Genomic DNA, 25710 nt, shown 5'->3' on the forward strand with positions numbered 1-25710 from the left:
ATCAATTGTATTTCTCATACCTACTTTAAGAATGGAATTATTTTCCCCCTCCCCCTCCGCCCAAACTGTATAGGAGGGTTTAGTTGTTAGCAACTGCAATATTCTGCACCTAGTTCTTTGTTTGATAGAAGAATAATGTGGAGACAGTACCTATATTTTTTTTTCAGCAGTCTAACATAAGCTATATCATCTTTGCATAGGCAAGCATATGCTTGCAACCATCCACTACTTACAGAAGAGACAGTATTTAACAAATAATGTGGAGAATGTTATTCTGACTACTTTAAAATTAATAGGAGTTAATCTCTTCTCTTTGGTATATCTCTAACTTACAAAGGTAGTTTGTGGTGTTTCAAAACTGTTATTTCTGCTATGCTAATAGAATCTTCTACTGAGTATTGTTTAATATTAGATTAGTGATTTATTAATCCCAACATGATTATTTTTTCACCTTCATGAAAGGTAATACCAGATTTAACCAGTGATGTCTTTCAGATCTTCAAATGTGGGACTGTTCCAATAGTACAACATTTTGTTTTTCTTTCTCTTCCCTGCTCCCTCCCTCAATTTCAGAGATAACTATACTCTGCAGATCAATCCAAACTCTGGACTTTGCAATGAAGATCATCTCTCTTATTTCAAGTTTATAGGTCGTGTAGCTGGAATGGCTGTTTACCATGGCAAACTTTTGGATGGTTAGTATTTATTTTATGTAATATGATATTTAGATTAATATTGTGCATATTTTGAATTTTAAGTTACATACTGTTCAATTTATTTGTTCTTCTTTAAAGCCTTTTTTATTCGTCCTTTTTACAAGATGATGCTCCAAAAACCAATAACACTTCATGATATGGAGTCTGTGGTATGTAATTTGCTTTATCATGTATGTTAGGATTTCATGTTCATATTAATTTTTTTATATATCTTTAATGACATGTGAAGGTTTTGAAAGTGCATGATTCAAAGAAATTTTAGGCTACATCTTTTATAAGTCTGTGTCGTGATTTAACCCCAGCTGGCAACTAAGCACCACACAGCCACTTGCTCACTCCCCCTCCGGTGGAATGGGGGAGAGAATCAGAAGAGGAAAAATGAGAAAACTCATGGGCTGAGATAAAGACAGTTTAATAGGTAAAGCAAAAGCAGTGCACGCAAGCAAAGCAAAACAAGGAATTCATTCACCACTTCCCATCGGCAGGCAGGTGTTCAGCCATCTCCAGGAAAGCAGGGCTACATCACACGTAACCGTTACTTGGGAAGACAAACGCCATCACTCTGAATGTCCCCCTCTTCCTTCTTCTTCCCCCAGCTTTATATGCTGAGCGTGACATCCTATGGTATGGAATATCCCTTTGGTCAGCTGGGGTCAGCTGTCCCGGCTGTGTCCCCTCCCAACTTCTTGTGCACCCCCAGCCTCCTCGCTGGTGGCGTGGGGTGAGAAGCAGAAAAGGCCTTGACTCTGTGTAAGCACTGCTCAGCAGTAAAAAAAACATCCCTGTGTTATCAACACTGTTTCCAGCACAAATCCAAACCTAGCCCCATACTAGCTGCTATGAAGGAAATTAACTCTATCCCAGCCAAAACCAGCACAATCTGTAAGTTGTATAAGAATTAAAATTTCCACTGAAAATCAGAGACACCTAGACTGTGGTTTAAGTCAGTTAAGCTATACTGAAAACTTGACTCTCAACTTTCTGTGATGTTTTCTTAAAATATTTTTAGACACTAAGGTTCTTAAATGTAAACATCTTTGGGTTCCCTCTCTCAACCTGGTTTTTAAATTAGTTTGTCTTTTGATTGTTAAAAAGAAACGTATTCTTCAGAGACTGAAAATATTACGGAGTGATACAATGTAACATTTTTAGAAGAAAAAGTGGTCCTTAAAATTTTCTTGTTTGTTTGTTTCCCTGATGATGTTTCTTATCTAGAATAGTTGTGGGCAGAGTGATTTTTTTATTCAGTCTCTTTAATCTATTACTGGTTTTGCTGTCCTATAAGAATACAGAATATAGTTCCTATCTGTTTCTGAGTAATAGATTTATAGATGTGTCCTGATTTTTTTTTTTTTTTTCTTTCTTTCTTCTTCTCAGTACTATAGAATCATAGAATGGTTTGGGTTGGAATGGACCTTAAACATCACCTAGTTCCAACCCCCCTGCCATGGGCAGGGACACCTTCAACTAGATCAGGTTGCTCGAAGCCCCATCCAACCTGGCCTTGAACACTTCCAGGGATGGGGCATCCACAGCCTCTCTGGGCAACCTGTTCCAGTGCCTCACCACCCTCACAGTGAAGAACTTCTTCCTTATATCTAATGCAAATCTACCCTCTTTCAGTTTAAAGCCATTACCTCTCATCCTATCACTACACTCCCTGATAAAGACTCCCTCCCCATCTTTCCTGCAGGCCCCCTTTAAGTACTGGAAGGCTGCTATAAGGTCTCCCCAGAGCCTTCTCTTCTCCAGGCTGAACAACCCCAGCTCTCTCAGCCTGTCCTCAGAGGGGAGGTGCTCCAGCCCTCTGATCATCCTCATGGCCCTCCTCTGGACTCGCTCCAACAGGTCCATGTCCTCCTTATGTTGGGGGCCCCAGAGCTGAACACAGCACTCCAGGTGGGGTCTCATGAGAGCAGAGTAGAGGGGGAGAATCACCTCCCTTGACCTGCTAGCCACGCTCATTTTGATGCAGCCCAGGATGCGATTGGGTTTATCTTAATTTTCATTTCCTAAGGCTCTTTGTAGTAATGCCTAACAATAAAGGGAAGATAAATACAGGATGAGAGACAGGGAAGAGTCCAAAATACATTACTTCAGATAATGCTGTGACATGTTATCACCATTTTGCTACGTGAGGGGTTTTTAGTTCTGAGATTGCTGAGTCTTCAGGTTTCAAATGTCTTTAAAGGTCTTTGTAGCTTTTTACAATTGCAGAGTCTCTGTATCCAATACAGGGTTATCCTAGGTAGCAGCATTCACTAGGCAGTAATGGAGCCTTTTGTAGCTTAAAAGGTGGCTACTCTATTTTGTATTTACTATTTTGTAATTCTCTTTCTTAGGATAGTGAATATTACAATTCTCTGAGATGGATTCTTGAAAATGATCCAACAGAACTGGACCTCAGATTTATAGTTGATGAAGAACTTTTTGGTCAGGTTAGTATGTTTATGTAAAGTAGAATATACAAAACATGAAAGAAAACATTTGACCTGTGAAATTAGCTGATTTTATGTGTATGGTATTAAGAAAAACCCTTCATTCACAGTCATGTTTGTTTGTTCACTTGGCTGCTTCTTTTAGCTGACACATGCTCATGCAGCGCTCTGTTAGCCTGGCTGTGATGTGATAAAGGACTTGGAAATAAGCAGAGCTTTAAAAAATAGCTCGTGCTTTTTTCTTAAATAGTTCTTACGTTGAAATGTAGCTGTTGCTCTGAATGCAACTAAGACTAAGATATCCATAGTCCCATTACTTAATCTGGAGTAGAAGTTGGGTTTATGTGATTGGCTGGAAAGGATGAGCTCTTTCGGAAATGGTTGGAATCATAAATTTCACTGGAAGATAATAATAGGGTTTTTTCTCTAAGATGTACTAGAAAACTATGGAATAAACAAATTTGTTGTTGTGCAGAAAGCTATCCAAGATAAGTCATGCAGAAATACCACAGGTGTTGAATAAAAATTCCAAATTACAGGTGCCAACTAGATCTAAGTAGGATAATAACCTTTGTGGTCTTGTGTAACTAAAGTGATCCTAAGTAGGAGCGTGAAAATGTACATCCGTAATGAACTGAAAATCAGATATTTGTCTACTGAGGTTCTAGTAGTATAAATCATTATGTAACAGATATGCATGTTGATTCACTTATTTACTGGAACCATTGCTGAAATTGTTCTGTAAGTGTTTTTCCTTGAGATTTGGAAAAAAAGACTGGGTCATTGGATATGCAGTTAGTGAAGTCCACATTACTGAGAACTTGTGTGCAAACTTAGCTGATCTATTGTAGCAGGTCAGAAAAAATGGAGGTTGCCCCATTGCAGTCTGGCATCTGTGAATAAGACTTTTTTTTTTTTTTTAACCGATCAACCAAATTCTATTTATTCAGGTGACCTGTGAAACTGGTTCTATTTCTCATAGTTTTCAAATTCTGCAGTCTTCAAGAGTTAACTAAATTACCTAATATTAACATATGAATTCTGTTACATACTTAGGTCATTTAAGACCTATTCTATGTATTGCATTTAGACCCATCAACATGAACTGAAAAGTGGGGGATCAGAAATTGTCGTCACCAACAAGAACAAGAGAGACTACATTCAGTAAGTAGTGGTCACTATGTGCGACATATCTCACTGGATTGCCTCCCTAGTAATAGGGGCTGTGTGTTAGTTGTATTAACAAAAGGAAGTTGTTGCTTTGTATATAAATTGCTTTTATTTTAAATGTTTTTGTTTTGCTTTTTTACAGTCTTGTAATTCAGTGGAGATTTGTGAGCAGAGTACAGAAACAAATGGCAGCCTTTAAAGAGGTATAGTTTTAATTACAAAAGAAATTCTTCTAAGAATTTGTTGCATCTAATCTTAAGACAAGCTTTTTTGGACATCCTGAAGACCCACAGATAATGTTGTTACAGGTATAAAAAAGGCAGTGATACTGTTTGTAGTGTCAGCTTTGAATTATTTCAGACTTAAAAATCTTTTTGGAATATTTTTACCGAGGCATTTAATTCATATTGAAAAATTTGCTTGTTTCTCAGTCCTGGCTGATAGCTTTAGCTGTAGTGCAAACTATTTAATGAACTCTGCAGAAATGAAAATTAAATCAAACTATTAGAATTAAATTAAACTAGCTGGTTTATCCTTATTTGTATAAATGATACTACATATATAATATTCAGACTTATATATTCACCATTCAGTGTTGCACAATAAAGATGTGAAATAAGTTAGAATTAAAAGTACTATAACCAAACTGGGGACTGCTGATGTCCAAACATCTGTATTTGATGTATTGCTTTGGCTCTGTTTACTAAAGCATCTAAATATTGTTCTTGGTGAACAAAAATGCTTAAATAACGTTGACTTGATTTTTAAAAACTTCTCCCATCTTTTTAGGGCTTTTTTGAACTAATACCACAGGATCTGATTAAAATTTTTGATGAAAATGAGCTAGAGGTAAGTCTATTATGGAAAAGAAAACAATTTACGTTGAAACTTAATGTTACTGACTTAAACTTTGTTGTTTTTTTTTTTTTAATCTGTGTAGTTACTAATGTGTGGACTGGGAGATGTAGATGTGGCTGATTGGAAACTACATACAAAATACAAAAATGGCTACAACATAAACCATCAAGTAATACAGTGGTTCTGGAAGGTATCATGAAGTTCTAATATTTTTTTTACTTAAAACCTGTTCAAAAGCTGCTGCCTTTCAGCTATGCTAGTTTATCGTGTGATTCATCAATAGGTTGGTAAATATTTGACCATTAAAACTCCTGAGAAAGACAGTAAGAAAACTAATGATGAGAAGCATGGTAAGAATGTAAATACACTACTGATACTTGCTTTTTCAAAAAAATCCATGTCTGACTGGGGTTAAAAATATTTCTGTGTAGGTTTTTCTGGCATGGTTACACTGAAGAGGTGTTAAACTCTTCTGTTTAATAAATTACAGGAATTTGGCTGCTAGCTCATAACATCAGGGAACTTCAAAGAAAGTAGGGGCCAAATCTTCAAGGGAAGTATTTTAACAGCCTGCTAAGCCAGTAACCGTACTCTTGTTACAGTGCCATTAAAAAATTGTTGACTTCATAGCTTTTAGCAATAGGCAGAGAAGTAGACTATGTGTGTCACTAAAAAAAATGCATATATATAAAGGATAATGATTTAGAGATAGAAACTATGTTGCATAAATCTGCTAGCTTAAAACCATAATTTAAAAATCTTTAATTGTAATCATTATCATACATAGGCAGTCTTAATGATGGACTCTGAAAAGAGAATAAGATTACTCCAATTTGTTACTGGCACATCACGCGTACCTATGAATGGGTTTGCTGAGCTGTATGGTGAGTACTTACAATTACGTTCACAATTAAGTAACAGAGAACACGATACCGATGTCATGATATTTGACTTCAAACATAGGCACATTATTTTTCAAATTTTGCTTTAAAAATGAGTATATACTGGCAGTTATAAGAAGCAAAGTTAGAGAAGAGTCACTTAGATCACACGTTTCCCATGTTCTATAAATACTTCATATTAATTCTGGTTTTGGAAGTTTTTAAATGTATAGGACTTCTCAAATGAATGTGGATTTTTAAAGTTCTAAAGAGCTGCAAAAATCTCTGTTTAACACGTGATGGAGCTTGAAGAAAATTCTCAGTTATCTAAGATCTGAGTACAAAGACATGCTGGCATCAGCAGTTAACTTCAGATTCTCCTAAGTTCCCCAGCTGCTTTTATCTGCTCACAAGCCACAGTTGTACAGATACAATTGTTTGTAAGGATATACTCTAAAGACGACCACTGAAATGACATGAGTTAAACATAATGCCAAAAGAAAAGTAGTGAACCTACAATGCAGAGACTGAAACAAGCAGATGGCAGCAGGGAGCAGACTTCAATACCAAAGCCAGAAAACCCACTGTGGAAAGACTGCGGGCAAGCAGATAGAACAGCCCACAAAGTGTTGGGGGTGTTTTGCTTATGGGAAGTCTGTTTTCAGCTGCAATCAGCTATTATGTTTTCTCCTAGAATACTTTATTAAGGCTAAAAGTGCTTGAGATCTATGCAAATGATTGAATAGCCTAACTTGCATATTTGAATAAACATTTCCTTCTTTGTAAACAAGACAGTAATTTGTTTATAAAACACTAGAACTGTGAGCAAATACGACCCAACATGTGTCTCCATTTCCCCCTCTCTTCATTTTCATCGTAAATACTCGGTTTATTTTTTCCATTCCATCAGTGAATGAGTTGTGAGTTCCAGTGGGAAGGACAGTGCCCTCAGCGGACTTGAGCCATGTGTCTGCTGTTGCACCTGAACCTTGGTACTGTTGGAGTTACAGCACATGCTCATCGCAGTGGAACCCCATCAGGTTTCTGCTGCCTCCGGATTTTTGTTTATTTGTCTAAAAACACTACCAGTGTTAGCACTAAGGAATGATATAGGGAAAAAAACAGTTGAAGCTCTTGGCTCCCTTCTGCCCAGGGGTTAGGATATCCTTGGGCAGTCTTCCGGCCAAGCCCTAGTTTCTGTAGTTCTATTCACTCATTAATGAGAAATTCAATTAGCAGTTATCTTGCACAGTGCTTTGTTTCTTTTTCTTACAGTTATTTCTGCTTTACTGTGGCCAGCATGCTATCCTCACTAAACCCCAGTAATAACCACAATCACATGTCTAGTACCTGCTTGTATTCGAAGAGCTGTAGATGGTTCTTCAGTGCTTTGTGTTGGTATGTGGCTTTTTGCTGCTGCCGGGCTGTCCCTGTGATTGTTCCCTTCAGGCTGCGGTCCTAGAGCTGGCTTTCTAGCGGGAGATCTCCCTCTTGTGGCCCAGAGAGGCATTTCTGCTCATAAAAAGGGAGGGCTTGGTGTCCAGGAGCAAATCCACCCAATTTTGAGAACTAGGACACTGAACAGACGTGGCTTTCTTATATTTCTTGTCTTCCTCCCACCCTGCTTTGTCAGCCTCTAGTTAATTAGTTGGATAGCTAAAATGCAGACTTATTCTTACCTAGCTATTAAAAGGGAGTTTTATTTTCTTGTCCCATGGTAGAATGCACTGTGAGTTGTAGAGCTGCTTCTTTGCTTCATCCTTATTCCAGGCGTTCTTACTACTTATCTTTTGTAACCAGCCTTCTGCATTGAAGAAACATGTAACCCAAAGAAGAAAGTAAAGAAGAGGAGCTGGAAGTGTTCCTGCAACTACTGACATATCTGTCTCACTGATAATATTTTAGGGTGAAGTGCTCAGTGTTTGCTCTCATCTGTCTAGTTCATTCACTAGACTTATACAAAGTATGGTTTCTGTGCATTGATTGGTATTACCTGCCTCTTTGTGTATGTTAGTAGTTGTGAAAGGGTTTTCTCCTCCTCTTGTTTTATTTTCATGTTTGGGATTAATTGTCTTGGGTTTTGTGTCGGGGTCCGTCCCCCCCCCTCCCCTCCCCCTGTATATAAGTTGGCTAATATCTTCCAAATCCAGTTCTACAATGTGCATTATTACATATTATCATAATATCATTTCATTGTATTATGATGTCGTGGTTTAACCCCAGTCAGCAACTCAGGACCACGCAGCCGCTTCCCCCTTCCCCCTCCCAGTGGGGTGAGGAGGAGGAAAGAGGAAAAAAAAAAAAAGTAAAACACGTGGGTTGAGATAAGAACAGTTTAATAACTAAAGTAAAATATAATACTAACAATAGTAATAATGAAATATAATAATAGTAATGAAAAGGAATATAACAAAAAAGGAAGGGGGGGAAGGAAAAAAAAACCAAACCAGTGATGCACAATGCAATTGCTCACCACCCACTGACCAATGCCCAGTTAGTTCCTGAGCCGCGATCTGCGCCGCCTGGGCAACTCCTCCCTGTTTATATACTGGGCATGACGTTCCATGGTATGGAATACCCCTTTGGCTAGTTCAGGTCAGCTGCCCCGGCTCTGCTCCCTCCCAGCTTCTTGCACACCTGCTTGCTGGCAGAGCACAGGAGACTGAAAAGTCCTTGGCTTAAGATAAGCGCTACTTAGCAACAACTAAAACATCAGTGTGTTATCAACATCATTCTCACACTAAATCCAAAACCCAGCACTGTACCAGCTACTAAGAAGAGAGTTAACTCTGTCCCAGCCGAAACCAGGACATATGAGTATGTATACATTTTTTTTCACGTCTCCGTAAAACCACAAATGAAATCTTTTTGAATTGACAGTTATAACTTGTGTAGTCAAAAAAAACCAAAACAACCAACCCAACATTTTGGAGGAGTCATGAAAAAAAGGGAAGATGTCTGCCTGCCTTGTAAAACCAAATTAATTTCATAGGTCTAAAGGTACTCTACACAGCACTTATACCTCAGCTGTATTCGTAGATCAACCTGTTCTCATTACTGCTACTCATCTTTAATCTGTAACATGTTTCACATCTTCCATTTCAGAAGCAGAAGGCTACTCATACTTGGGTAGCCATCTGCCTTGGAATACGATTCTCTAATTGTATTGATGGTCTCCTTGTAGAATAGTCAGAGGACACCCACCATCACAGACCATGTCCTGTTCTCTGACAAGACAGTGATGTTTTGTTTTGTTTTTTTTTTTTTTAAACTACACAGTCTTCTCCAGACACAAATGCTTTCAACAGCTTAAGGAAATGGTTACAAAATGCCCTTTGCATCCACTTGGCAAGAGCTGAGATGTCCGAGAAACTTTCACATTTAACATGGTGTAAGACAGTTGCTGAAGGCACAGGCATAGTTGGAGCTGCACTTGCTAGCCAAAAAAGTTCTCTCAGTGCATATATACGTACCTGGAGTACACACATGGTCACCATGTTTCAAAAAGTTCTCAGTTACTCTACTCTGTTGTTGCGTAGGTAAAAGTGGACACTGAATACTTTCTGCCAGGTTATATAACTTGGCACATTGTGATACACCTGTCTAAATTTTTACATGCAAAATTTATACAGTATAAAACTGTCCTCTGCATAAAATTTTCAATGCCAACTACTATGCATATGCATTTAGGTCTTAGACTTCTGAGCTTAAGGTGTAAAAGTCTCTTGAAATTAAGATATAGCAAGAAATAATTAAAAATACAAGTGAATTGGGATTATTGACCATTACTGAGTATAGACTATTTGATTCATATAGATAGCTCCTACTAATGTCAGAATTGGATTACAAAAAACCAAAATATTTCATAATTTGAATTTCTGATTATAAAAGAATCTCATAATGGGGTGAAAATTGATGTATTCTTTTCTGCAGGTTCAAATGGACCACAGTTGTTTACAGTTGAACAGTGGGGTACCCCTGAAAAATTGCCAAGAGCTCATACCTGGTGAGTATTTAATTTAGATAAATTACGACCTTTAGTAAGAGTGATAAAATACTTAAGAGTTTTCATCTTTTTCAGCTTTAATCGCTTGGATTTGCCTCCATATGACTCGTTTGAAGATTTATGGGATAAACTTCTTCTAGCAATTGAAAATACTCAGGGTTTTGATGGGGTTGATTAAGACACAGACATAAATTGTATTGGTCCAGTGCTGCAATTTCATTTTAAGGGTTTACAAACAAATTCGAATTTTCCAGGGACTACCATTGTATTTAGTCACATGGCTATTGAATCTTCATAGTATCACTTGTAAAATAAGTAAGTATTAAAAATTCACTAACTTTTGAAAATGTATTTTGCCATTTCCACAGTTTTGTGTAGTTTGCTAATAACTACAATATACACGTTGGATGGCCCAGTGCCAAGTAAGTCAAAAACTAAAATGTTTTTAAGCAGTTGCCTCTTCTACAGTATTTGACAGTATTTGTCCTGCAGTAAACTACTGAAGTAAAACTGTGAAGAAATCTTTGCAGAGGGTATAAATTTGAATTGCTGCTTTAAGAGGAACAACTGAAATAGTTAAACTGTTTTCAAAAAAACCCAAAACCCAACAAACTTCATGTAATGCGATATCATAATCTGTGCTGCTTCAGGCTGTTTGCTACAGATCTGCCCAAAGCACCTTATAATGCAGCATATTAGGTAAAACATTGCAAAGCATTTGTTTGCATTATCAGCCATCAGTTTGCAGAACATTGACTTGCTGACACATTTTATTTGTTAGATTTCTGTTTCTAACTTGCTTTTGTTAAAACAGTGTAACAAACCCAGGATTTTTATATATAACAGACAAGCAGCATAATTCTGAATTGTAATGAGAAATTATATCCGTTTTGTCTGAATTTGTATACTGTCGTTGGTTTATTGAGTGTTCATCACTTTTTTGATAAATTTGTAGTTCAACAATGGATAATATTTTCAATTCAGCCTTTTGCAACAAATTAATCTTAAAGTGAAATTTGTATGGATATCACTCAGTATTAGTTACTGGTAGTTAGAGGCCTTTATCCATTCTTGCAGTATTGCACTACATGACAATAAAGAACATGTTTACAGGGTTTTCTGGGCCAAATTCAGCAGTCTGATATGTGCAAACTTCTCTGAACTGCACGGAGGTTATGCACATGTAACCAGGTGCAGAATTTGGTTCTGTAATATGTTTACAGGTTATGCTAGTTTCTGTAGCTGCATTTTTATATTTTTTTTCTCCACTGTTAGTCTAGAAACCAAATTTGTTAATACAGTATAACCAAAGTCATAACCAACAATGTGCAATTTATTGTAGATCAACTTGTCATATAAATATTAGTTTGATTTCTTTTGTAAATGTGGGTATTTTTTGTATTAATGTTAACACTTTTTTTGAGCAAGTGCTGGTTAAAATGATTAGCAAAGTTGGTTCTAAAAGAAAAAATTGGTTTATATACCTGGCTTGCTCTAATTTTAGCATTTTATTACCAATATGATCTGAGGAAATGACAGTACCTAGCTTTGGCCAGCAAATTTCTGTTTAGTCACAGTCTTTATAAATATGCAAGAAGGAAGTGTAGCACATCTCTCTATAAAGACATGTAAATTATGTAACAAATGTAATGGGTCTTAAGGGATATTTAAAATCCCACTTTGTTTTATTCTTTGACTAGGTTGTTAAGGCTGAGAATATTACATGTAAATAAAGGTAACTTATACAAATTTCCCAAATCTATGTGCAGTTTTGTAAAACATGAATGATATATCAGTAAATCTGTATAGATTTGAATGTAGCAGGTTTTGTTGCATACTTTAAAGTATAAAATAAGGATCCTGAGAGCAGTAAATAAAAGTTTATTCTAATAAGTTGTGACTCGAGTTCTTTGAAGTGTAAATTGGTAGTCTTGGAATAGCAAGAATTCAGTAATTTTAGCACTCCTAGGTAGACTGGGGCAGCAGTTCCACCATAATACGCTGCTACTTTTGTGTAGGTGTTGAGGTGTAGCAGCATCGCTGTTCCCTAGTGTTCTGCTCCCAAGACATGCAGTCTTTGAAAAATTAATACCATGTTTTTATAAAAGCTCTAGGTCGCTGCGAGCCTTCGTTGTATGGCCAGCATAGAAATGCTACACGGCAGACAGGCAAAGGTGGAGGCCCAACAGAAATGCCAGCTAACTGCTGCTGAGGGAGGGTCAGGCTCCTCTCTTCTACTGCAGGAACACCCTTCTCAGCTGGTTGGCAGGTGCGCAGCCGACAGACTTCGGTGGTGAGTGCAGCAGGGGTGCGAAAGGGGCCCTGCAATTCTGCTCCAGGCAGCGTGGACTGCCCAGCAGTGATGGGGATGCGCTGCAGGGCTTGGTCCCCAGTGGCAGCTGGGGGAAGCAGCCTTGGCGCATGGGTGGAAGCTCCTGGAGAAGGATGCTGCTGCCAGGTCTCGGGCCGCAGGGAGTACCTGTTGCCTCTCCCTGGAGCTGGGGCAGGGCTGACCTTGCCTGCAGGAGCTTTGCTGTGGGCAAGGCACTGAGTTGCCCCATGAAAGAGCTACAGGAGAAGTGAGCAGACTTGCGGCATCAGGGAGGATGAACAGCAAGAGGTCATACGGGCCTTCACAGAGACCTTGTAGAGGCAAAAGACCAAACTGTGCAATGGGAGTAAGAAGGGGCCGCTGGAGGCCCTCCTTGGGCAGGTGGTGGATGGAGATTCCCAAGATGGGTGAAGCTGGAAGCTTGTGACTTCTGGCATCAGAAGAAAGGCTTCTTCTCCACCCTTGGGTATGAATTTACAAAATTGCTATGGTACTGTAATAGATGAAGAAAGGAACAAGTTGCATTGAGGGAAGGGTTCAGAGCCAGACGGGCCTGAACCAAGCATTCACACCGAGAAGTGGTGGGTGATAGAGTGCAGAGAGTCCCTTCTGTGGGCTTTAAACTAGGGTTGTTGAGGAATGGTGATAACAGCTTGTGGTTAGGTAAGAGAAGAGAGGTCAATGGTGGTCGGTACTGGGGCAGAGTGATGGGAGTGAAGCAGCCCTTGTGGAGGATGCCACAAGCTGAAGGGGGCCCACCTCATGTGCCTGAACACACTCACAGGCAGCCGGGGAAAGACCAGGAGGAGCAAGAGACATGGCTTATACGGCTGGAGCCACTCAGATGTGGGGAGATCTGTGCAAGGGGTGACAGGCTGCTACCGACCTTTGTGGGTCTGGATCAGAGGAGACACCAGTACAGGAAACATCCTGGTGAGGACTTGTCCTAGGCCACCTGTTTTTCGTGAGGAAGTGGGCAGAGTAGTCTTTGAAGCATCTCAAGGAATTCCAAAATTGCAAACCCTGGCTTTTACAGGAGACTAAACTCCCTGACATCTGCGGGAAGGGCAATGCGAGGGGATACAATCTGGGAGGCTTCTGGAGGGAGTCACAAACAGCTAAACAAGGGTGCTGGCTTGGCCGACCAGGGAGATGCTCTCCTGGATCTGCTGTATGTCCCTTTGTACTTGTGTTTTCTGCACATCACACCTCCATACTCCCTGAAACATATACACTTAGATTTTGGGGGGCAACTTCCAAGATACTACTATGAACACTTACGTATTTTTTTCACCGGAAACTCTGTTCCTAGTATGGCTCTGTGTGCCAGCTGCAGACCACTTACCATGGCATTACAGATGAGGCTTTAACAGCTGCTTCCTTGTGTGTTAATGACCATCTCTGTTACACTGTCATTTCATTACTCTTAACACCCAGTGGTGCCAGATGAGGGCTAAGGCAGAAAAATTTCCCAGGTAGGTAAGAGCTACGTGTACCAATCTGCTGGAAAAAGATAGTATATAGGGTTAACATTTGGTAAGAGATTTTGTGCAGATCTGGTTAAGAAGCATAGATCTGTGAAGAAACTAGCTTTTAAGGGGAGACTTGAGCAAGATGCTAATGCTAGAGCACGACTGGACCGTAACATGAGGGAGAAGGTGGCTGCAACAGGAACAGTTTCACTCTTCTCAGCTTTAAAAACACAGCACTGAAAATTCATGGGTGTTTTTGGTGGTAGTTCTCTGGGCTGCTCCAAGCCTGAGAGCTGTAAGCAGAACAGTTCCCTGCCATTGATTATGGCTTCTGCAGGTAAACACTGCTTCAAACCGGCTTTTACAGAACCTGAAAAAGGCGACTGAGGATCTGCCCTGTATTTAACCTTTTTCCTTTCAGCACGATACCGTGGCCCTAGCCCGGTGCCGTCCCGGCCGTAGCCGCCTCAGCTGCTCGAGGCCGCCTTTCGGTGGCGGCGCCGGGGAGGGCCGCCAGGTGGCGCCGGCGCGCGGCCGCGGCGGGGCGCGCGCGCAGCGGGGGTTAGGGCTTGCGGCCCCCTGACAAAAAATGGCCCTGGTTTTGGCCCCCCCTTGGGTCAGCAGCGTGGCGAGACCTGGGTCTCACCCGCACCTGGAGCCGGGCGGGAAGCAGAGGGATGTGATTCGTGCAGCCAGCTTCTTACGAGGTGGGGCTGGGTCATCCAAGGACAGCGTAAAACCTCTTGGAAATTTTTCAGGGGCTTAACTTTTCTGGCGAAGTTAAACCGGTTCTGTGTCATGTTTAATATGGGTGGTGGTGATGCTTATTTGTGTGTTAATTATTACCGTTATATAGTGAACGGCATTTCTGTTTCTGCATAAATAAATATGATGCTGTCAAAGAAGTGAATTTATTTAGCCTAAAAAAAGGTAAAGTATACAGATTAATCTCAACGAAGGCTTGCAGTATGAACTGTTTATAATTCAAAGGTCTACTTAGACTGCTGTGGGTGATGTTTTCTTGGATTTTTCAATCGATGTCAATAATTTTATGACTTTAAGGGTTTTGGTCTGAAATGGTCTTTCTCTAAAATTTCTCATTTACTCCAAAGGTTATCCTGTATGTGGAAATGCTTTGCAGCCTGGTGTTACAGAAATGAGACTTTAGGTATGAACAAGAAGCATCCAACAATAACTTGGAGGTTTGGGGCAGTAGGGGCTGTGGTTTTTTCTTCAAAACTCGTTTCTCTCAACTGACAGATTATTAAGCTGGGTGCTATTTGTATCACATCTTTCACTTCTCTAGGTGGTACAGGTGATTCTTCAGCATTCTTGTTGCATCATGAGGCAGAGCTGTGCATTAGTAGGAAGCTAAAACAATAATTTCTTTTAAGTGCCACTGAGGCTTCACTTACACTGCTCAAAGGACCTGTGACTTAAATTATTTTTAATAACTATTAATAAGTCACATCTATAGCATACTAAACAAATTATTTTTTACAAGAGACAATGTTGAGTACTTACGCATCAAACCTAGGCAAAATATATGAGTGCAGGCTACTCATTTTCCTTCTCTATCCTATTTTTCCCTCTCTAACCTCATTGTTTCATACATTAACTTACTTTGCAAGCTACCTAATGCCTTGGCATTTGGTTTGTTCTGTAAATCCATAGCACAGTTTGGTGCTATTTCACTAATTGATGGTGTCTTTACAAAAATCTGCATGTGTCTCATGGAAATCCACAGATGCCTCTGGCATACCGTCAATGTGAAACGTGTCCTGGATCAGCACAGATTTCCTTTTTTTCTTGTGTACTTTTTTCAGTGTGACTTCAATGTTATTTAGCAAATACACGATACTCTGAATTCCCTAGAGTGGGAATTACATGATTACAATGATAACATGCTAAACCACATATGAAGCAATTAAAACTACACATATTCAGTTTTAAATACTGTTTTCATTTTACTCATATCTTGTGTGGTCAAAAAGAATGTTGATTGTTAGGAGACCAGGCTCTTCTGTCTGTCGTTCTTCATGCTGTCTGTTCATTTGTGTTTTCCTTTCTGTTTCTCATTAATTAGTTTGTCGTGGTGCTTGGGTTCTCCATATAGGGTCTTATCAAATGATTTTCTTTGTATGAGATTCTGCTTTTTTAGGGCAGTTTGTTTATTTTAATATCTCCCCTTTTTAATGAACGATTTCTTTAAAGAAATCAATGTGCAGTTCTTATGATGTGAACTGAGAGGAGCTCACTTCATCTGCAGTTAGACCACCACCACCGCCAAGAATCCATACCTCTGGTGCCATAGAAGCACCTTATTGAAACGTCTATACGTTTAAAAGGCAACCAACACCTACCATCTTCCATTGTTATAAATGGGCATTAAGCATTTAGCAGCTGTCGTATTGCTCTGTGGCATCACAAAATCAGTAGGAGATGCAAGCACAAGCTTTGGTATTCTTACACTAAATAATTTTTCTTTGAACTGGAGACTTAATTGCTTTTTCTGTGTGGAACATCTATCATTAGCACGCTAATCAGAATACAAACAGCTTGCAGAGGGGATAATGAGGGAGAACTTCCATGTAATGCTTGGTTTACATCCACGTGACTCTGTAGAAAAATGTTTTGTTTTGCTGAGCTGTCCTTAATTTGAGGTTTCTTGCTTAATGAGACTTCAAACAAATTCTGCATTGTAGGTTTCAGGTTTTCATCCCAGAGAGAGGCTTGGGATTTCGGGGAGGGGGAAGGCAAAGCAGCTTGGAAAACTTGAACAGACGTTAAGTAAGTGAGCATGCCTCTTGAGGAAAGACAGATAAGGCAGCCTTCCTAAATGTGACAGAATTTAAAACTTTCTGTTGAAATACACCACAGTCTAAAAACATACATCACAGTTTGTTTTTCTTAAGCCCTTTTGAGTTTAATGGAAAAGGTTTTCATAATTGTCTGATAGCTTTTCTGATATTTTTTACAAGCTGAAATATTTCTGACTCAGGTTTTGTTTTAAGGGCTGGGAAGTATGACCTTTTGGAGGCTGTGAACATACATGTCCTACTATGCAATGCTGCTTGGGAGTATGCAAAATACTAAAGGTTTAAATCAAATTGCCCTGAGGACTGCTTACTGACCTTTTGAATGCAAAGCTGTCAAAACCTTCAACTAGACATCAGCTAGAGAAGAACACTTAAGGCAGATCAATGCAAATAGAAAACAATGTGGTTCTGACTTTTGGTAATTCCTAGTTAGTGAGAAACAGTTACTGTGCTGCAAGAGCTGCCAGAAACAAACCCACACTGCTGAGGAGTTGCTGCGAGTAACATGTAATAGTTGTTTTCAAGGGAAAACCTTTTATAATCTACTTAAGAAATTAAAAGTTTTCATTAATTGCCAAATCCTGATATAGTTATCTGAGCAGAATGCTTCATTGACTTCAAAGGGATTTTTGTCTACTTAAGGAATGCAGGGTCAGGCCCTTAACTAGTGATAACTTTCTTCAGTGGGTTGTCAGATATGACAAACTATGCCACTCTAATAGAGGTTACCCTGGCCATGCCATGCCATCCCTTTGTCCTGAAAACCTGCTTTCTTCCTTTGCCCAGGTAGTAGAGTTTCTGGGTGGTTGCTATATAGAAGAGCTTAGAAATTACTCTCTAGCTGAAGCTGTGGTTTCTGTGAATATATTTTCTTTATTTTGAATAGCTGTAACACATTATTTTCTAGTTATGATACATTATATAATAAATTCAGGTGCAGAAAGCATTTGGTGTAGTTATGAGTCCTCCCATTCTATGAATTGCTGTCCAGCAATTAGTTGTCCGTCCTTAATAGATTTATTCCTAATTAGTTGTTCATGCACTATTGCTTGCTGTAATGCAGAGTTTTAAATAAATGCCTGCCTTTCTATGTAGGCTTACAGAAATGGACCAAAAACCAGGGAATTGAGAAGCTATTCATTCGTATGTTGCGTCTCAGTCCAATGATTATAGGCATCATGTGCAAAAAGTATTAAGCAATCATGTATATCCTGTGCTGAAGACTCACAGAATAATTACTTCACAGGTTAGTAAAAAATAATTCTCTGTTCTTTATCAGAACGTTACAACTGCTCTTCTCTTAGTGTAATTAAGTTAGCTACCAAAACATAAGAGGTCCTGCTTCATCCAAGGCAAGAATAATATGGTTGAGCTCTATTAATATGTAGCTAAAAATTATGCCTTTTTAAAAAATAATTCATTTTTACTGTTTCCACACTGAGAATTCAAAGTCTGACTGTAAACCATTCTAAGATCAAATTTTCACTTATATAAACGTCTACAATTTTTTAAAGATAAAAAAGAGGTGAAGTTGAAATTTTTTGCACGCTTACATAAACCTGAATTAGGAAAGCGAACAACATTTCAGTCACGTAAATACTTTGTACTGGCAAAAGTCTAGCTATTTAATTGACTTTTAAGGTGCAAACAGGCTGGATCAGCTGATCTCTCACTGCGGAAAGAATTTATTCCTAATCACACTGTATCTAACTTGAAGACTGAACAGCTAAATCGGTTGATCTGGGGCTGCAGACTGGGCTGCAGCTGCAACAGGGATGGGATGTGGCAGGGAGCTGAGCTGCAGGATGTGACTTGGGGTATCCCGCACTGCAGATGTTAACAGGGAGGGGGCTGCAGCTTGCTCAGGATGCCTGGGAAGGGGCATTTGTCCATCTCTGCCCCTCCTGAAGCCAGTAGGAGTTTTAATACTCGGGGGAGGATCTGGACTGCGCTCTGCATGTTGAAGGTTTTCTTTTCTCTAGTTAGGCTGAGGCATCATGCTTTCAACGCTGCAACAGCTTGCTGATGCTGAAGGGGATGCCCCTGCGGCCCCAGCCGCTCCAGATGGGATTTCCACTCAGTGACTTGCACTGGCCTGGTCCTCAACTGAGCACATTAGGCCAATTTAATTCACTAACTTGTCATAAAACTTCCTCCCTGCCACACACACTTTCTTTTCCTAGTTACTTAGGATGAGCATTTTGGCATGCACATGGTGTGTATTCTATACGTGTATTATTTGCCCAATACAAGTTCTGTCATGTGCCAGCATTTGGCCACTGTGACCTTTCAGAGGTATCTGAACATAAATGACAGCAAAATGTTATTTAGCATCTAACAAACATAATCCTGGGGTAATGATTAGATACTGGATAGCAGCACAGCTGAAACCAAGTTATACTACCAGCAGCCTTAACTGCTGGTTGCTCTCCTGATGTGCTATGCAGGCACATCTGTGTATGCCACATACTAAACTGAACCAGGAACTTGATTCCAGCAAAAAAATACTTTTATTTCTCCCCCAAGTTATTTCCATCAGGATCAGTTCTCTGATCTTGATTCCTCACTTGGCCACGCAAGCTCTTATGCCAACCCAACATAGGCACTGCAAGTTGCAAAGCGCTGAATGGCATCAAACAAACTGAGGGTGCCTGTGGATGTGCTTCCAGCAGAGCCTCTGGTCTCCTCCTCCTGCCCTGCTGTGCCTGGACAGGGGCTAGATGGAGACCTGAGCCAGATTAGTAACAATGCAGGGGAAAGAGGAATTGGGGTGGGCTGCTCCGTTTCCCCTCAGCCCCCTGGGCCGCGCAGGGCACTCTGATCCAGCTATGCCTCCTGCCGTCAGCTCCTGTCTAGCACCGGGCAGACAGCTCTTCCAGAACCTCTAAAACATGAGAAATCCCTGTGGGCTCCCAAGTGACTCCTGCAGCCCAGCTGAGATAAAATCTCAGTGACTGCAGCTGATGGAGGCAGTAATTTTGGCATCAAAAGAAATCACCCCTGTGCTGCCCAGCTTTTGGCTCCCCTCAGTTTGCCCCCCCTTGGCTTGCTCCTTACACCGGGGTGTTGCCTTTAGCGGTTCAGCCCGAATTCTTGGTAAAGCCATTCTGGTGTAAGTCACAGCTTTGCGTGGCCCTTCAAACATCTCGTTATCCATCCCCAAAGCTGTGTTGTGTGCGGGGGCGTTTGCAGGACGAGCCTGTGTGCATGTGAGGGGGAGGAGGTGCTGGGAACATGCCTTGAAGGCTTCAAATCTGTTTATCTTCACACTCCTGAGAGGCGATCGCTCTCCCGTGACAAGGCAGCGTGCTGGAGGGAGCTGGGCTGGCAGCGAGGAGATAAACCTATGGGGCACAGGCTGCTTTGGCCAAGTGGCCTCTCCCTGACCAGCAATTGCTTATGTCTCTCTGAGATGAAATGGGACAAGAGCAGCAGGAAGCCTCCTCCAATCCTTCTTTTTAATAGTTCCTTGGGATAAATTGTAGATAAGAGGAGAGACTGCATTGTTAACAAGCTGAGAACGCGAAGACAAAGGAAAGGGCTGCAATCTTTCACAGCAAAAATAAATAGGTATCTGTAGCATGATATATTCAGCAGTATGTCCAACTGCTAGTCAGCCTCTGACTTGCCTTGTTTTTTGTTTATTTTATTTCTAGTAATTGTTTCCTGACTGCAAACATATAGAGGAAAAGAGACAGAAATTATTTGCCTATTTCCTGTTGTAACAGCAGAATGAAGGTAACTTATAGGGAGATGAAAGGAGACCATATTTCATGCCTGTTGCTAAACAAATAGCTGCAGAACAGCGGGTTGTCATGATAAGCAAGAAAGACACTAACAAAAAGCTGCCTCTGTCTGGAAGGTTCGAGAGATTCCTTTGTAGATTCAAACATAGAAAGTGGTAACCTAGGAGATATTTTCTTTCTGTTCAGTTATTCTTGGTCTGATACTTATTGTATCGACCCAGTGTATTAACACTTTGATTTATGGAAGATAACATCAGAGTACAGTACTGCAGCATTTCCAGGATTTTGTTTTGTTTTCTTATTGGGGAAAGGGTTGAGAGAGGGGACTGTACTGAGCCAATTAAAAACATATACATTGCAAACGCAGTTTATGGTGCAGCTCTTCTCCACCTGCTGGCCATTCTTGCTCCTTGCTGTGATTTCCACATATGCATAAACCCTTAATGAAGTTATTCCATGTGTTTTGGTGTGCAGATTCCAGCTGTGGCTGCCTGTCTGCTGTCACTTTGGTCCCAAGCCAGCCGAGCACCGAGGGCTTACCTCCCAGGAGTGCTGGCCTGGGAAACGTTCATGGCGGTTTGGCTGATCTGAGTCAGGGCAGCCGCTCTCCCATGCTATTGCCATACCTTCAGCTGCATGTTGCAACCCTTGGTGTTTCACCATTCATTTTACACCATAAAGAGCCAGGTTAGGGAGATAAACCAGGAGAAAACAAGCTCTACTGAAAAAAGGAAGAGTTTTCTGGCAGGTTATGTGTCTGGAGGAGCTCACTCCAGGCAAAGGAGCATCAGCTGTGGCATGATGGCCAGAGGAGAGAGCATGGAGCTGCGGTAAACCCAAACTCCACACCATAAGAGCTCTACGCTGTGTGTAAGAGGAAGAGTGCATCTGGGATCAGGTATGCCCTCAGGTGTGTACTCTCTTTCTGTAGCTGTAGCTGTGCGGTTTGTTAAAAGTACCAAGAAGACCTGATGGCTTGCTTCTAGCAAACAGCAGAGTGACTGACCAAAAATGCTTAGGTATTTTTCACACCTTCCAGTGGCAGCGAACGGGCATGGGACAGCAAGGAAATGCACTTTGCCAGATCCCTGTGAGGTTACTCCTCCAAGCTGCCTGCGGTTACCTCCAGCAGCAGGGGAGGATGTTGGGGTGTCCTCTTTCTCCTGCTGAAATTCATGGCAGGGTCCCTCTTCCTGCTGGTGTGACAGGCCTTCAGGGGTGGGGGTAAATGTCTGGAGGCTGCCTCCACGGCACTGTGAAACAACCTGGCCAAGGTGTACCCACCGATTTGGGCCAGTGGAGCACTATTGTGGAAGGTGGCTGGAAGGGAAGAAAAAAAAAAATGCTAGTGTGGCAAATAATTGTACTCCTTCCACTTTGGTGTTTGTTGGTTTATAACCAGACGAGATCTGTGTTAAAATCCCCTTGTCAAGGAGGTGTGCTTTTCCTGTACAGGAAGGCTCCCTGGAGAGAAAGTTCATTAGCATCCCAAGGGCTCAGCCCAAGGTGTGTTTGCCCATCTGTTCATGGAAGGAGTGAATCTCCTTTGAGAAGGCAACGGAGATGGTAACTGTACACAGGTTCAAAATGAAGCAAGAATCCACTAAGTGACCAAATGTGCTGAAAGTAAACATTTTTGGTGGGTCTTAATAGAGTTAGCTTAACATATTGTAAATCTGTGAATACAGTTGTAATTGGGTCAGGAGTTTGGCATGAGAAACAAGAAAGTGTCTAAACATGCCTGCAGTGAGACCAGATCAAAAACACTCAGAGAAAGAACTGTAAAGAAAAAAGGGGCTTCCCTGAGAAGAAGGGTTAATGACACCCTGCCAGGAGTGCAGTGTCGTGGCAGCCTGTTAGCTGGGTTTTGAGGACTCCACCGGCTGAAGGCAGGGCTGAGCCGGTGCAAATTGCTGTAATTCCCCTGCAGTTAACAGGGCTCTGGCAATTACCACTGCGCTCAGCCTGCCCTGAAAAATGACCGCAGCTCCAATACTGCCGCAGCTGTGCTACGCTGCCCGTGGTGATTGTACCCTCTCCTCCGCCCTGGGTGCCTGTAGCTACAGCTTTCCTCATGCCAGCAGTGACACCCAGCAGCTCCTGCAGTGACCTGCTGGCAGAGCCGAAGGATGAGCTGGGACCTGGCAGTGGTAGCAGGGAAGGGTTGAGCCTGTGGGGCTGGGAGCAGTGAGGGGACCAGGATGATGGTGATATGTTGGTTTGAAAACAGGTCTGGGCTTCAGGACCCTACTACCACCTCTTACAGGCTGCAGGTAATTGAGGACAGTGTTGTGATTGCACATGGGGCAATGGGGACACTTAAACTGCTGTAAGCAGCTCTCTCCCCACCTCTCCTGTTTCCCACCCATGGGTGCTCATCCCTATCCTTTTCTGTCCCACGACGTTACGGTGTTAGAGCAGAGCTGTGCGAAGCCAAACCAGGGGAATGGATCATGTGGGCAAAGCCACTTTCCCATCTCTGAGCTTGTTAGGTCAGGCGGGATGTAGCAGCATGTGGGCACCCAGCTCGGGCAGTTTGTGGCCATGCCGAACACCATCCGTGCTGCTGTGATGGCTTTTCCCAGACCACAGGGATGAGAGAGCTAATGTGATGCTATTCTTTTCTCAGGTAGAGCTCAAATGCTTGGTGCAAAACTGACCACAGACGAAACTGAACTATTTCTGGTTTAAGCTGAAAGAAATGTAAATGGTCTAACACCTGAAAAATCTTATTGTAACCTGGCAAGAAATTGCATTCTCCACCTGGGCTTGTGGCTGCAGAGATCTCATAAATACAGAGTTCACGTTGGGAAGCTCCAGTTACAGGTGAATTTTTAGCTTCTTTCCTTTTCCTGAGGCTGCTACATTCCATCCCAGGGAAGAGTCCTGCCTGTTAGTTCCCTTTCTAGAGATACTGGTAACATGTCAGACAAAGTGTATGAACACTATGGTCATGAGACTTCATTCACCTTTGGAAAGTGTCTCTCTCTCCTTGCTGGTTCATAATGGGACCAAAATTCTGGATTTTATGGCCCCAGCCCAGTTTAGCAGTCCTGGATGGATTGACAGCTGCCCTCACCCACATGCAGAAGAGCAGTGGAGCAAAGCCCTGAGCTAGATCTGTTCACATCAATCTCATTTTTAAAATCTTTCTTTTCAGGAAACATATAAACTGGGCTTGCCAGGGCTGAGGATGAAATGCAGCATATAAGGTAAATCAGGTTATTTACAGACAGCAACCTGGACAGTATGCTGTTATTGCAGCTGTTGGTAGCACTTCAAAGAGAGCTCTTACTACTGACTTGGGTTTTAAGGCGTTGAGGAGCTGACTGCTGAAGTATTAGAAGTTATTATTTCTTTGAAAGATGTGTGCAGCTTGTTTTCAGACCCCAAAATCTAAGAGAAAGTGTAGAAAAGGGTTTATATGGGTCTGAAGAGAACCACAAAAACTGGGGAGGTTTGCATAGTTTCCCACATCCGCCAAAAATACAGATAGAGTCAAGCGAAAAAGTCTGTGTTGGTGACAGAAGAAAAATTGCTGCCCTGCAGCAAAGTAGGCATAGCTTTGTTTATGTTGGCTGGCAATATCTTGTACTCATCCTGGACTGCCATTCTGGCTTTCTCAAGATAATGCTTCTGTGAGACGGTTAGCCGAGTAGATAATTGTGTTTATTGGCTCCGTATTTACCAACATGGTGTATTTGACAAAGTTATGGCTGGTAGTGCCTTTAAACTGTAGTTCAGTGGGTTTATCAGCTTGCAGTGAAGTATGAATTTAGATATGTTATCGCAAGTCTGCACTATCTCTAATCCAATTAATTACTGGAAAATGTGTTAAAATAATGACTTCTGACAAATTAAGGAGGGAGAGTTTATGCTCATCTAGTTATAGAACTGCTTAATTCTAGTAAGGAATTTATTATTTGTTTTGCTCAACAGAAACATGGAAATGGAAATATTGGTGTTCGCAGCTGCCCAGACCCAGGTACAAGGAGTGCTCCAGTGGGAAGCACTTTTCTTTGTTAAGCCATTTAAGACAAATATTACATTTGATCTCATGAGACAAAACCTCCTGCTGGCACAGCGTAGTCCAGGGAGACGGTAAAGCCGTTTCCTCGCCACAGCAGAATACAGCAGTGAGCACAGATGACACGGCTAATGGAAACCAGACCACAAGTAGGACTACAACTTGCTCTCTCTCCGTTGGCTTTTTTTGTCTCCTGGTCCACTAGGACCAACTCCTGCTTCAAAAAGGGCTGGTGAATCGGGCAAGGAGGTGTCCTTCCTGGGATGGGTGGGATAGTGCCCAGTGCTGGGCAGTATAACACAGCCACGCGCTCGTGCCTGCGGGAAGCAGCGCCCTGCCGTGCAGAGCAAAGGGCTGCAGGGAAATAACATTGCATCTAACCAGGGAGTTTCAGCCTCTCCACCAACTGACCAAAGCACATGGCATAGAAATGTTACTGGGTAATGCATTCTCTGTTGGTGTGTTTGTCTTCTAGACGTGCTGAGGTCATCTAGGAAATCTCAAATTCAGGTCACTCTGATCAACCAGAGTTTAACAGGAGAAAATACAGTCCGAGCATGAGCTGCAGATGAAAGTCGTGAGTTTGCCGCAGGAAAGAATGAACGTTTAATTGTTAATATTGAAAAATAGTATAAACAAAATTGCTTGTAAGTGATGCTTTTTTTCATAGTTCACACTTTTGTGACTGGATAAAGTAAAACACTGAGGAAAATTCAAAAATACTGGGTCAAGATCCTGTTGCTGTATTTGCTCCTATTTGGACACCAAAGCAGTGCATGTGCAGTTCTGCTCTGCAAAGTGACTGTGAAACTGCCTGGATGCCTTTTGGGTAACTGATTTGCATGTAAAGCAAATCTTCCCTCATTATCTTTCTTGAAAACCCATGCTAAGATCAGAGCAAGCTGAATTCTTCTGCTTGTGTATTTTTGACAAGTAAGGAAGGTGATATAGGTCAAACTATGGCTTACATCATGTTTAGATAGCTCTGATTTTCTCCCGAAGGCTTTGAGAGGAGTCATTGACACTTTGAGAGGAGTCACTGTAGCCTAGTCCTGGTGATGATGCAGCAGAAGGGGCCAAGTTTGGCTGCCAGCTCCCAGCTCTGTGAGCTTTGCAGTGCTGGCAGGAACAAAAAGCAGTAACAACTTGCCTGTCACTGAAGTCAGCAGCTCTGACAATGAATGCAAACAGGGGGCAAATCTGCTGAGTAAGAAGATGCCTTCCTACATCGTAACTTTACAAACT

At 41.4% G+C, this 25710-nt stretch overlaps 1 protein-coding gene across 6 annotated transcripts in view; it reads left to right on the forward strand.

Annotated features, from left to right (window-relative positions):
* The window catches only part of NEDD4 (NEDD4 E3 ubiquitin protein ligase), a 65625-nt gene extending 53692 nt beyond the window's left edge, over window positions 1-11933 (forward strand). For all 6 annotated transcript variants that reach the window (XM_050903045.1, XM_050903039.1, XM_050903040.1 and 3 more), the window contains 10 exons: window positions 574-695; window positions 795-865; window positions 3059-3154; window positions 4245-4318; window positions 4467-4527; window positions 5114-5173; window positions 5265-5372; window positions 5970-6066; window positions 9997-10069; window positions 10145-11933. In XM_050903045.1, the coding sequence (XP_050759002.1) occupies window positions 574-695; window positions 795-865; window positions 3059-3154; window positions 4245-4318; window positions 4467-4527; window positions 5114-5173; window positions 5265-5372; window positions 5970-6066; window positions 9997-10069; window positions 10145-10247 (865 nt within the window). In that variant the 3' untranslated portion in view covers window positions 10248-11933. The remainder of the gene's footprint in view (window positions 1-573; window positions 696-794; window positions 866-3058; window positions 3155-4244; window positions 4319-4466; window positions 4528-5113; window positions 5174-5264; window positions 5373-5969; window positions 6067-9996; window positions 10070-10144) is intronic.
* The last annotated feature ends 13777 nt before the right edge of the window (window positions 11934-25710 follow it).

Source organism: Gymnogyps californianus, chromosome 11, assembly GCF_018139145.2.
Source record: "Gymnogyps californianus isolate 813 chromosome 11, ASM1813914v2, whole genome shotgun sequence".
Taxonomy (NCBI): domain Eukaryota; kingdom Metazoa; phylum Chordata; class Aves; order Accipitriformes; family Cathartidae; genus Gymnogyps; species Gymnogyps californianus.